The sequence below is a fragment of the Triturus cristatus genome, chromosome 1_2, assembly GCF_964204655.1.
Source record: "Triturus cristatus chromosome 1_2, aTriCri1.1, whole genome shotgun sequence".
NCBI classification, from domain to species: domain Eukaryota; kingdom Metazoa; phylum Chordata; class Amphibia; order Caudata; family Salamandridae; genus Triturus; species Triturus cristatus.
The window spans coordinates 534,710,790-534,724,932 of record NC_140580.1 but is presented as its reverse complement, the minus strand read 5'-3'; the positions used below and the strand labels follow the sequence as shown (position 1 = coordinate 534,724,932).

Genomic DNA, 14,143 nt, shown 5'->3' with positions numbered 1-14,143 from the left:
GTAATTACCACCAACTTCAAGTTGGTGGTAATTACCGATTTCCTTTAAAAAATCACTTATTTGTTTTTTTGTTAAGTGCCATGGGGCACACATTCATGCCCTTAGGGCATGTATGTGCGCCACATGTGCACACATGCACATTTCAGGGGTGCAACAGGGTGTCCTTTTGACACCCTGGCACCCTTGAAAGTGCTCCCGCTATTAGCGATTTGGTAATACTGAATCGCTAAATGAATGGGTAGGTATTCCTTATTACCGAATCTCAATTATCGATTCGGTAATAAGGAATATTAAGGATTCAGTATTTTTTACCGAATCTTTACCTACATAGGAAATACCGATTTCTTAATAGCGAATCGGTAAAATTCGCTATTAAGAAATCGGTATTTCAGATTTACCTACATCTGGCCCATGAGCATGTAAATGGTGGTGTTTCTTACCAGGCCTATCATGACAGTTTATGATAAGATTTTTGTACAGGCAGCCACAAAAGTAAACAACAATAAGATAGATGGATATAGTTTGATATGGGCATATGATTTGGTATGTTTATTGTTTAATTCATTACTGCACTTAAAGTTTATTTGGTTTTATGAAAAACAAGTTTTACTACTGGCAGATGTAAATCTCTTTATTGTAGCCCTGAGTAATTTCAAGTCAAATGAAATGATTTATCTACAAGAAACCTGTATGATTAGGACTATGAAGATAAGGGATGACTTTTACAAACTCAGTTTCATGAGCATTGCCTGTTAAGAACTGGACTTAATCTAAGCAGAGTGTGCTGAGCAACGCTATCATATCGACCTAATAAAAGGCAACTATTCACGGCTATCTTCGAATGGGGAGAGTGGTGACTGATCCTCTCTTGGCTCATGCCCCTCTAAGAAGGCTTGAATACAAAGTTAATTTTACTGGATCATAGGATTAGTAAGCGCTGTATTAAGCTAGTCACCAACTGTGAATCATCTGTGGAACCTTCCGTCATGACAGACTACGGAACTATAGGATTATTTAAGGACAAGTAATGGGCCAATCGACACCACATTCCAGTAGTACTAAAAGAAACTGATATGGTATGAGCACTAGATGGATTTATTATAAGTTCTGGTGTAGTGAGTGAGAGAGCTGTACCCCTACAATTGTCCTTCCACCATCAAAGGAATACAACTGTCACATCGATATTTTCTGACGCTACGGTTCCATTCGACAGGATGTATCCTTTAAGAGAGATGGAAAAGGCGGCATAAATAGAGTACTTTGATGAAAGTCTATTATTACTAGGTCTATTTTACTGTCAGGAACACCTACTGCTCAGGAGGAGATGGCACAAGTCTTCCGTACTGAGATCTTTTATCTCCATGGCTACCCTCCCAAGATTATTTCTAATACTACTCTGTATTTCTCACATTTTTGGAAAGCAGTATGCAAGGAACTGGTTCTACAACAACCATTGTCTTCAGGTTTTCACTCAGTCCTATGGTCAGACTGAGTAATTGAACCAGATCCTAGAGTAATACCTGCTAAGCTTTGTTAATTGCACATTAAATTACTGAAAGATACTTCTGCCTTAAGCAGAATTTGAATAGAACACTGTTCATTCTGCCACTTAGCAACTGCTTTTTAGAGTCTCAGTCTGAAGCATTACATAATCCTCCGGTCGGATCTTTTATACATCACTGAGGAGGGTTTACAGATCTTCTAAGGGAGGTGGGGGGTGCTACACTTTTATGCCTCGAACACAACCATGAGTCTTCACAGACCCTGCCCAGTTGCCTTGAACAGTTGGATCCATATATATTGCGTCCCTCTTGGAAATACTGTTAAACTCAAGACTTTGAGATTTTTTTTTAATAGTTATCTGCAGGTGACTCCCCAACTTCTTGAGGCCTAACTTCTTTGAACAATGAAACAAAGGAAAGAGGCTTACATCTGGTGCGGTTATAAGTGCGACAGTTAGCAGTCCGAGAACAAGATGTGGTATTCTGTTAGGGGTCGAAGTCTGATGCTCTATGCGGGTCAATGTTCCATGATCCTCCTTCATCATGTTCTTTTCCAACTGCACTTCATTACCTAGTTTCTGCTATCCATGTTCTAGTTATAATTGTTGAGTTGGGGGTTTTCCCTAGTCTTAACTTCCGAGTTCTAATTAGAATTTTAGTTTTAGGATTTTGTTTATTCATCTATTTTGGCTTGGGTATTTTTGAGGTTTTTCTGCAATAGTTTTCCTTTTGCCTCCCTTAGGAACATGTATGTTGCCTCTGCCATCTTGTGCAACATTCTTAGTGCTCTGTCTGGTGTCTCTTCACCAACCACTCAGAGAATCTAGAGGACAGTGACTTGTTAGTGAGGTTGTTCTTATCATCCCTCTCTGGAGAAGGTTGTAAAGAAAAGCTTTGATATTTAACTTTGTCACTGCATGCCCCATTTACACCCCATGGTCGGATCCTTGTGTGCCAGCACAGCACCTTGATCTTGCCCCTATTCCTCCACTGGCTGCAGAACTAGTTGCAAAGATGTTGAACCAGTGTCCAGTATTGCAAGACGTTTACAGATATTCAAGATGTAAGGAACTGGCAAACAGAAACCTGGAATCAGTAGACAAAAATGCACTGGCAAAGCCAATAGGTCTGGCCTATAGAACAGCTGTTGACTTTGTCAATGTGTTTTTGCCATGTTGTACACCAGTGTGGCTGCTGTTCAGCATTGCTAGAAGTGGCGTGGAGTGTCCTAAAGTGGAGTTAAGGGAGCAGACTGTCATAGATTGGATTTGTTGGAGTAGAGTGTCGTAGAGATGAGTAGAGGGGAGCAGAGTGTCGTAGAGTTGAGCAGAGGGAAGTAGAGTTCAGAGGTTCAGTGGCAGAGAGTGTCGTAGAGTGCAGTGTCATAGAATGCAGTGTCATAGAGTGCAGTGTCATAGAGCGCAGTGGCATAGAGCTAAGTGACAGAGCGCAGTGGCGTAGAGCAGAGTGGCATACAGTTTAGTGGCGAAGAGTGGAGTGGGGTTGAGTAGAGTGGCATTGAATAGGGTGGAGTGGATTGAGGTAGTGGGGTGGATTGGATTGGTGTAGATCTGGGTGGAGTGGATAGAAGTGGGTGGACTGGACGGGGTGGATTGGAAGGGTGAATTTAAATGGGGTGAGTTGGATTGGAGTGGGGGAATTATAGTCGAGGGGGTGGTATGGAGAGGGATAGATTGGATTGGAGTGGAGTGGATTGGACAGAAGTGGGGTGGATTGGAGTGTGATGGGCTGGATGGATTTGGATTGAGTGGGGTGGCCAGAACTGGGGTAGGGTGGACTGGAGTGTGGTGTATTGGAGTGTGGTGGGCTGGATGAATTGGAATAACTGGGGTGGACCTAACTGGTGTGGGGTGAGTCGGATTGGGGTAGAGTGAGGTAGATTTGAGTAAAGGGGGGTGGACTGGACTGCAGTGGAATAGGGTGGACAGGGCAAGGGTGTATTAGATTGGAGTGGTTTGGAATGAAATGAAATGGAGTGGATTAGATTGGGGTGGACTGGACTGTAGGATGGATTACAGAGGGGTGGGTGGACTGGAGTGGGTTGGAAGGGGGTAAATTGGATTGCCAGGGGTTGGGTGGATTGGAGTAGATTGGATTGCAGGGAGGTGGACTGGAGTGAGTTGGATTGATTGAGTGGGGTAGGGTGGATTGGATTGGGGTAGATTGGATTGGAGCAGATTGGATCGGGTGGATTGGACTGGAGTTGTGTGACTTGGATTGAGGTAGGGTGGATTGGATTGAGGTGGATTGGATTATGCTGGGATGGATTGGATTGGAGTGGGGTGCGGTGGAGTGGGGTGTGGTGAGGTTGATTGGAGTGGGGTCAATTTGATTTGGCTTGATTGGTATGGATTGGAATGGGATGGGGTGGAATGGACTGGATTGGACTGGGGTGAATTGGATTGGGGTGAGGTGGATTGGATTGGATAGGACTGGGGTGAATTGGATTGGGGTGAGGTGGATTGGAGTGGGGTGAAGTGGACTGGATTGGAGTTGGGATGTGGATTGGACTGGGGAAGATTGAAGTGAGTGGAATTTTTAGATTGGAGTGGGGTGGATTGTTTTGTATTGAAATGGCGTAGGTTGGAGTTTGGCAAATTGTTTTGGATTGGATGATTGGAGGGGGTAGATTGTTTTGGATTGGAGTGGTGCTGATTGGAATGGGGCAGATTGGAGCAGGTAGCTTGTTTTGGATTGGAGTCGGGCCGATTGTTTTGGATTGAAGTGGGCAGATTGTTTTCGATTGCAGTAGGGCAGATTGTTTTGGATTGAAGTGGGGCTGATTGGTGTGGGATGGTTTGGATTGGGGCAGATTGATGTGGAACAGATTGGAGTGGGGCGCATTGTTTTAGATTGGAGTGGGGAGGATTGGATTGGAATGGGGTAGGGTGGGGTGGATTGGGAATGGAGTATGATAGATTTAATTGGGGTGAGGTGGATTGGAATGCTGTAAGGTGGTTTGGAGTGGGGTAGATTAGATTGGGTGTATTGGATTGGTGTGGGGTGGGTTGGAGTGGAGAAGATTGGACTGGGGCAGATTGGTCTGGGGCAGATTGTTCTGGATTGGAGAGGGGAAGATTGGAGTGGGGCAGACTGCTTTTCATTGGAGTGTGGAAGATTGGAGTGGGTTGGATTGGATTAGAGCCAATTGGTTTGTATTGGAGTGGGGCAGTTTGGAGTGGGCAGATTGTGTTGAATTGGACTGGGGAGATTTGGAGCGGGGCAGACAGGAGTGTATTGGAGAGGAGCAGATTGAGTTGGAGGACTTGAGTGGGGCAGATTGGAGTGGGGAAGATTGTGTTGGATCAGAGTGGAGCAGACTGGAGTAGGACAGATTGTTTTGGATCGGAGTGGTGCAGATTGTTTTGGAGTGGGGCAGATTGTTTTGGATTGTAGTGGGGCAGATTGTTTTGGATTGGAGTGGGACACATTGGAATGGGGCAGGCTTTTGGATTGGAGTGAGACGGATTGTGTTTTGACTAGAGTGGGCAGATTGTTGTGGATTGGAGTGGGGGAGTTTGCTCAGGGTTGGAGAGGGGCAGATTGGAGTGGGGCCGATAGCTTTTGATTGGAGTGTGGAAGATTGGAATGGGATGGTTTGGAGTGTGGGCAATTGTTTTGTATTAGAGTGGGCAGATTGTGTTGGATTGGAGTGGGGCAATTTGGGATGGGGCAGACTGGAGTGGATTGGAGAAAAGCAGATTGGAGTTCGATGTATTGGTGTGGGGCAGACTGGAGTGGGGTGGATTGGAGTGGGCAGACTGGAGTAGCGTGGATTCGAGTGGGGCAGATTGGAGTGGCGAAGATTGTTTTGGATCAGAGTGGGGCAGACTCTAAGTAGAGCAGATTGTTTTGGATCAGAGTGGGGCAGATTGTTTTGGAGAGGGGTGGATTGTTTTGGAGTGGCGCAGATTGTTTTGGATTGGAGTGAGGCAGATTGTTTAGGATTGCAATAGGGATGATTGTTTTGGGTTGGAGTGGAACAGATTGTTTTGGATTCAAGTGGGACACATTGGAATGGGGAAAACTCTTTTGGATTGGAATGGGACAGATTGAAGTGGTGCAGAATCTTTTAGATTGGAATGAGGCAGGTTGTTTTGGATTGGAGCGAGGTGGATTGTGTTTTGATTGGAGTGTGGCAGATTGGTGTGAATTGGAGTTGGGCAGATTGCTTTGGATTGGAGTGGGGCAGTTTATTGGCGTGGGGCAGATTGTTTTGAATTGGAGTGGGGCAAATTGTATTGGATTGGAGTGGGGCAGATTGATTTGGATTGGAGTGGAGCAGATTGGAGTGGGGCAGATTGGTATGGGGCACATTGGAGTGGGGCAGATTAGAGTGGGCAGATTTCTTTGGACTGGAGTGGGGCAGATTGGAGATGGATGGATCTTCGTGAACTGCACTGGCTTCCAATTGAAAAGAGACTGCAATTTAAAACTTTATGCCTTATTTTTAAATCTATAGCTGGACACGGCCTTCCCTATATACAGGACCTGGTCTCTCAATATCAACTTAGCCGGAGACCAAGATCTGAGAATCAGTCTTTATGCTGTAAACCCAGAATTCGCTTCGCATGCACAGGAGGTCGCTCTTTTGCATACCTAGGTCTCAAACTTTGTAATTCCCTCCTGCAATTTTTAAGACACAGTACCTCTTTACTTCTATTTCGCAAGCACCTTAAAACATGGTTATTTAAAAAAAAATATCTCACTTGGGGCCAAGCAACATCTCTACTTATGCTTAGTACCGGGAAAACTCTGTGTAGCCTTGCACTCGATAAGTGGAAAATAATAATAATAATTTATAATAATGGATTGAATTGGGGCAGATTGTTTTGGATTGCAGTGGGGCAGATTGTTTTGGATTGGAGTGGGGTGACTTGGGGAGGGAGTGGGGTGGATTAGCTAGGGGTGAAGTGAACTGGAGTGGGAAAGATTGGATTGGAATGGATTTGAGTAGGGTGGATTGGAGTGTGGTGGATTGGAGTGGGATGAACTGGGTTGAGGTGGATTGGATTGGAGTGGGGGAAATCGGATGCAGCAGATTGGAGTGGGGAAGACTGGAGTATGGCAGTCTGGAATGGGGCAGTCGGGAGTGGAGCAGATTATTTTGGATTAGAATGGGACAGATTGGAGTTGGATGGACTCTGATGCATCCCAATTGAGGAGAAACAAACAGCTCGCTCAAAACTATTGGGGCAACAGTAAGAAATACAGAGAAACATCAAAAGTTACCCAGCTGGGCAAGTTTGCAACCCGGTGCCTGAAGCACAGGGTTGTAAGCAGTGGTGTAAAGGTAGTCTGCTGTAGGACTGGGTCACCTTAAAAGGAGAAGTCACAGCTTTAATTTTTAGATTGTCCGACAGATCAACCAGTGCAAGGCTTGATGGGCAGCGTCGTGCCAAGCCCTGCAGCATCCACTAGCCCTGCAGCTATCTCACCTCCTGAGAGTAGGTATTTTGGCAGTGCCCTCTTTTGTTATTCCTCACCAGTTGTATCCACAGAAACGTCTAACACAGATGGAGCACAGGAGCCCTCTGTCTTGGTGATAGTACAACTGTCTCCGACAATTGGCACTTGTGCAGCCTAAGATTTAATATTTTGAGAACCACCACAGGAGAAATAATCTCCAAGTGTTTGGAATACTGGAAGGAAAAGAGGGTGATGGTCCCTGGCAGTTTACAGTACAATTGTTTGGGAAAGCATTTTCTTATTTCAGAGACTAGAACATGGATGTGCATCTCATATCTATCAACCAGAGCAGTGATGCACCCACCGTCAACGAAAAACTGTCACATCCATGTCATACTTTCATCTAAATTAGCATTTTCTTGCTGAGGAAGGTAATTTCTCTAAAAGCCCTCCCAGCTACACTTCTGGCAGTTGATGCTATACCTATTTCAGTAGGCTCAGATCTGTGCAAATCTGCCATGGATAGACAATGGAAATTCCGTAAACTAGTTGATCCTTTGAAGGCTGCTGGAGCTCAATTAGTTTTACAGGAACCTGCCAGGCTTAAAACCATTAAAGATGGACGGACATAGATGCTGTGCATACTCTTAGTAACCTACAGACAACTGCATTGTAGATTTGTCTATTGAGTATCAGTTTTGAAATATGCATGATGTCCCTGAGATTGGTGCTCTTTGGGGTGGGAGCCCACTGAAGTTATTGCTTGGGTACGAATGGTATTTAAATTATTTTTCCCATGTCTTATTTTTGGTGTAGTCCTGTGTTCCCGTATTCCCCTCTCTTTTTCTTTATTTCTCTCTCTTACTTTAGCAGCGGTGTGTACAGTTGGTTGCTGGTTGGAGGGGGGACATGGGGAGACAGTCTCTCAGGGCTGTCATGGTCATCTACAGCAATGGGGCGGGCATGAATCCTTCATCGGAAACGAGGGGTGGGGGTCTGAGAAGGATGGGCACGTTAAGCATGTCCACAATAAGAAAGTTTGCAAAGGTTAGGGTGGTTGAGTTGAGGTGTGGACTAAGTCAGAATGGTCAATGGCCGCTCTATGATTTGATATTATTTTTTGTACATATGGAACTGGGTTTGTGCCATAGGATGACTCACTCGAAGATGGTGGTTTCCTGTAAAGGGTTGGCTAAAATATATGAGCTGGAATGTCTCCATCCTTTACATGTCTAGCATACTAATTAGTCTGGGAAGAGATTAAAATATGCAAACCGCAACTACTATCTCTAACTGAGACTCATCTTGCTTATAAGGATTGCCTATTGTTGAGGCATCTTGGTTACAATATTATTACATGTACATCTCAATCTATTTCTATATGAGGTGTAGCCATTTTGTCTGTTAAAAATCCAGAGCTTAAAATCTGCTTCAGACCCAAGGGGTAGGTAGGCGATTGCCCAGCTGTGAATACATGGCCAGAAATATGTGGTGTGCACAGTGTATGTGCCAAATGTAGATGAGCCTGTCATACTGGAAAGGCATTTGCTTTGAATTACTGAATTGGTCCGGGGAGATACTTATAATGGGTGATTTCAATTGTGCTATGGACTGCAGTTCTGATTCCACTAGCCACTCAGCGTCTCCCCGCATGGTGAAAACAAGGGCATCAGTTCTTTAACTAGCTCGCCGCCTTGTGTTGAGCGATGTATGTGGGGGCATGCTAAGCCCGGTTATACCTTCTACTCATTTCCATACAAACATTACTCCAGGATAGATATGGTCTTTGCTAGGGGGGATCTGATCTACGATACAGAAATTGAAGTCTGTCCCAAGATCACCTCTGATCACAACCCTTTATGACTATTATTTAACCTTCACGTGGCTAGGGTGGAGTGGCGTTGATTCTCCTTTCCTCACTATCTAGTGTTGAATTCTGATTACTGTAAGCATATGTCCAGCTCACTTTTTAGATTTTTAGAAGTGAATACAGGTACGGCCCCCCCCATCAATAGTGTGGTATACAATGAAGGCATTTATCAGGGGCATCACATTGCAGTTTATTTTTAGTCAAAATAAGGATAGTCGAGACAGTGGTAGGCTGCTCTTTCAGCCAATTACACAGTTTGAGAAAATCCATGCTCAGGCGATAGTTACAGGGGGACTTAATGAACAGGCTTTATTTTCAATTTGATTGGAAAACAATCTCTTCTAGGGCGGGCTTTAAAAGAGAAGCTAGCTGGCTGCCAGCTGCCTTAAGCATCAGGTTCTTCAATACGAGTAGGGGGAAAGGGTGGGTCAAGTGCTAGTTCACCAAATCTCTGACAGGAAGTCAAGGGGTACAATTCAGTCTATTGAAGGCAGTGACGGTTCAGTACATACTCATCCTCAAGCTATCAGGGAACAATATTCTGCTTTTTATCGGGAACACTACGGTCAGCCCCAGGAGTTCAATTTGTCTGGGTTTATGGAATACATTCAGGGCTGTAGATTGCCACCTTTTGGGGAGCCTCATGTAACTGCACTTAAGAAAGACATCTCTATGGGTGAAATTTAGGGCTGATTGGAGTGGATTGGGGTGGGGCATTGTTCTTGATTGAGCAGGGAAGATTGTTTTGGATTAGAGTGGGGCAGATTTTTTTGGGATTGGAGGAGGGCAGATATGTTTTGGATTGGAGTGGGGCAGATTGTTTTGAACTGGAGTGGGGCCCATTAGAGTGGGGCAGACTTATTTTGGATTGTTGTGCAGCGGATTGTTTTGGATTGGAGTAGGACAGATTGTTTTGGATTGGGATAGGGCAGATTGTTGGAGTGGGGGAAGACTGTTCGAGTGGGGCAGATTGTTTTGGATTGGATCGGAGTGGTGCAGATTGTTTTGGATTGGAGTGGGGCAGATTGCTTTTGATTTGAGTGGAGCAGATTGTTTTAAATTGAAGTTGGGCAGATTGGAGTGGGGCAGACTGTTTTGGATTGGAGTGGGGCAGATTGTTTTATATTGGAGAGGGGCAGATTGTTGTGGACTGGAGTGGGGCAGATTGTAGGAGTTTGGCAGATTGTTGGAGCGGCGCAGTAAAGCCAGAGGCTGCTTCTGGGTGATGCAGAGGCTCAGCTGCAGTAGGAAAGCAATGGTTCCTTGTCTACTGCACTGCTACTTCTGTGTTCAAATCAGGTTTGTGTGTGAATGTTTATTCTACAGTGAGGTGCCTTGGCGAGACTAGTGACACTCAATGAAGGTAGATAGCATGTGAAGGGTAGTGAAGCACAGCAGACATTCACCGGGGCGAGTCTTCTCTCTAACCACAGGAGCGTCTAGTCACTGGAGTGTCACAGTATCACAAGATCATCCGGCACACGTTCTCTTACACATGGCACATAACCTGGTCTGTTTAGGGGACTTGGTAATCATTAGCACCCTTTCAACATCCAGGTGATACATATTCCTTATGCCTGGTATGGCTTAAAATAGAGTTCTCTGGCGCACTGCACCATTGCCCAAAAATCAGCTAAGGCAGCCATCCACCCCCCCACGCACACATTGATGCATATATTTAATGAACAGTGTTACCTGCTGCACTGGCTACATTGATAGTTTTAATGTTTATTAATGCTCTCTCCTGCAGGGGTGGTACAAACTTCCTCACCAAGCCCGTCCAGAGGGTTATGCGGTGGCCACTGCTTCTTATGGAGCTTCTTAATGCAACTCCAGAGTCTCATCCTGAAAAAGCTCCACTTTCCGAAGAAGCTGTCCTTGTTGTGAAAGAGATCAATGTGGAGGATTACAGTGTACTGCACGATTATGTGTTAAAGCATCATTTCAGAAATGACACATGAGAAAGAAACAATGTCACTTTGCATTAAAATAATCCTCATCTTTTGAGAACAGCACCCATGAGCAAAAACAAAAGAAAACAAGCGTGCAAATTGAGAAAAGAAGACTTGGCAAAATAAAAGAACGTTAACTATAGAAAATAAATCTTTCCACTTTTGTTCGTTCTGCTGGGTATATTTTTGCCAGTTGTACACCTTCTGTTTGCAGGGCACTAAAAGTTAAACAGAACAAAATATTACCTCAATCACATGGGTAGCAGCGGACAGGCACTGATTAAGTTCAGTCAATCAGTGCTTGGTCCCTGCTCCACAGAGAGGAATGGAAATGATGTTAGGCCTGCCTTGATGAATTACGAGGCTGTAAAGAAGAGTGCCACGCAGGCCAACAAATGATAAGTGAGGGCAGGCTCTAAGCTCTAAGCCCTTTTATGTACACAACAGTGTCCCACAGGCACAACACTAAAAAAGAATGCCTGGCACTATAACTCTACCATGAAAGAAGACACGCTCAGTCTTACTATGCTAGAACCTGACTTTCTTTTCCCACTGATTGCATTATTTGCACTCTGGGGTTTATTTACAAGGGGATTGTTTACCCGGAAGGTCACTTTTACCAGCGTTCCAGTGAAGCAATGCCCAGCTCCATATTTGTAAAACGGCGTTAAGTCACTTTTTGTGGCTTAATGTCGTTTGAAAATATGGTACCCTTTCATGCAATTTATTTGCGTGAAAGGAGCGTGCAATAGGTGTTGCTGTGGGCTTTCCATCACAACACCCATTGCTTTTTGACGCTGCCCCAGATTTACAAGAATGTGTAAATCAGAGGCAGCGCCAAAAACTAATGTCATGCAAAAGCAGGCGTTAGATTGCCTCAACGGGGAGAAATATTTCTATTTCTCCTTGTTTATGCATTTTCTATGTGTGCTTTCTGCAGCACACATAGAAAGAGCAAAACACCATTAAAAATTGTGTATGTGCAGAAAGGTGTCCCTTTCTGCACTCAAATACTCATTATGCAATGGTGATTTTCTACTTCTATATGTGCTGCAGAATTCAGCGCACATAGAAGTAGCAAATCGCCATTACTGATTTTTTATGTGCAGGAAGTGATACCTTCCGGCACAGAAACAATCATTCCTGCAACACCAGCACCAGCACCTTCGCACTATGGTCGTCTGTGTTGGTACTAAGCAGCTATTTCTAGCACCAGTGCTAGGGGAAAAGCAAAGGGTGCTCCGTATCTTCGTTAATACAGTGCATCCCTGCTTTTCGGAACTGACCCATGGCTGCCAAATTTGGAACGCCGCAGTGCTGCGCTGCACCATTTCCATGTAAATATGCTACTCAGTGTTTAGCGTAATTTTTGTAGCGATTGTAGTCTGCTATTAGTAAGAGGATCGCAATCCTTCTTGTTCTTAAAATTATTGCAAACAGCACAGAGATCATGATCAGTTAGAGGACGTGAACACCAGGTGTGTAGTAGCTTGGTCAGTAGGAATGGCGGGGGGGTGAGCTTCAGATTTCCCAACAATCACTCTACTCCAACTTGTTAAATCACATTATGTGAGAAGCAGAATATAAGGGGGGCTTAAGCGGCAGTGGAAAGAGAGAGGAGTGCTGATTGTTTGGGGTAATTGCAATATTTTTGCAAACTAATCAACTTTTTTAAGGCATTCAAAACATAGACAAGGCTGTGTGTTTTTGACAACAGAGTGGGCATGTAAAAATCCCAGTTGAAATTAGACCCTTCTTGTTACCTGACTGAAAGCATTTGTACCCAACTATTTACTTCAGAATACATTTTTAGGGGTGTGTAACACCCCAAACACCCAACTTGGAGATACTTCGAATTGTTGACTTGTTGCTTAATAGATTTGCATGTTAAAACTTTGTTTGAACCTTTTTTTTTCTCTGTAGAGGCATTTACACAGCTAAGCTGTTAGTAAAGTGTTGCTTTTTTATACAAAGATCAACTTTGGCGGAATGGACCGTCTGTATGGCAACTGCGACAACTGTGTTACACTGGATCTCCTCTGAAATATTTTGTCGCAGAGGGGATACCCACGGTTGGGATCACAGGGGAAGATTTGTAAACTCAAATTTGAAATTGTTAGATTGTATCTGGAGCTGCAAGAGCCACTGGGAAGGCTTGAGAGATCTCCCTTGGTTTGTTGTGCACAAAAAGAAAAAAAACTGCAGCACCTACTAAAATGGGGGCAGCACTTACAAAGAGTAGTAACATATCTCCCATCCTTAGAGAGTTGTAGCTAGTTCCTTGAGAACTACACGATGGGTGTCACCTAGCGCACTTGCCTTGCAGCAAGTTCGAGCTTTCTAGATGTTATTCAGTTTATCTAAACAATTGATCTCTGAACCACTTTACTTAATTGCCTAATAGGTGTTCAACATGGCTCCCATAGCATTCAACTGCCCTGTGAAACACTGAAGCTGTCTACTGCATGGATCAGTTCAGCCACCGCGCGGTAAAGTCTAACTGGTTTACCTTGTTTGTTTCGTTCTGTAAAACAATAGTTTTTTTTTAAATGTATCATCTTTGAGGAAATGGAACTGTCTGCCAGCAACAATATAACATCAATCAGAACGTGTTGTATTGGCGAACTAAACAATCAACTCTATTCCTTCTGTCACAGCTAACACAGAGTCCAAGTCATTTGAACAATGTCCTCTGCTAGCAAGTGTAGAAAATACATTTTAGGAACGAAGGATGTGGGAAGACTAGATAAAAAACAAAGCAGCAGCGCTGAGTGGTGAGAGCAGAGGAGGTAGGATGCATAAGGGTGGAAATAGACATGCATTTTAATTACTCATCTGTGCTTGAATTCATCTTGCACCTGGCATTGAAAAGGCTTTAGAACAGTGGCAGCTGGTGAAGTTTGAATTTTGGCCTGGGCATGGCCAGGGTGGGTTGTTGGTGGGGGCTACTTGGGAGGGGCATCACGGGTTGCGTCGGGGGTTCATGTTAGCGGGGCACATCACTTTTTGTGAGATCGGTCGTCATTCCTCACCTCATTTCATTGCAAGGCCACAGTGCTGTCCTAGATTTACACTGCCTGAAAGACCGCAACTCCAGCTTACAGCGGACATACTTTCATTGCCTCTCTATTTTTGGGGGCCACTTTCAGCCATGCCAAAAGATTCTGTTTCCTTGCACTTTGATGTTACTCTGCCAACCACCCAGAATGCCAACACACCCAGGCTGGAGACAGGCTGGAGCCCACATGCTCGCCTCTATTAGTCACACTCCAGCATCACGAAAAGAGCAATCACTAGCATTTTTATGAAAATAGTCCCTTTTGCTTCTCGTTATTGTGTTTTTGCAGTTGCTCCAGGACAGGGCTGTCCAACATAGATGCAAGAGGGCT

At 44.4% G+C, this 14,143-nt stretch overlaps 2 protein-coding genes across 6 annotated transcripts in view; one reads left to right on the top strand and one right to left on the bottom strand.

Moving 5' to 3' along the window:
- Positions 1–14,143, bottom strand: part of CRTAC1 (cartilage acidic protein 1) — a 1,509,269-nt gene that overhangs the window by 1,134,367 nt on the left and 360,759 nt on the right. The gene's annotated exons all lie outside the window — the stretch shown is intronic.
- The window catches only part of LOC146867580 (dynamin-binding protein-like), a 220,977-nt gene that overhangs the window by 128,645 nt on the left and 78,189 nt on the right, over positions 1–14,143 (top strand). Inside the window, exon 3 of one of the 4 annotated variants that reach the window (XM_085606344.1) lies at positions 10,553–10,812. The exons of the other annotated variants lie outside the window; for them this stretch is intronic. Coding sequence (XP_085462470.1) covers positions 10,553–10,763 — 211 coding nt within the window. The 3' untranslated portion in view covers positions 10,764–10,812. Of the gene's footprint in view, positions 1–10,552; positions 10,813–14,143 lie in introns of those variants that run through there. 4 annotated transcript variants of the gene reach the window in all.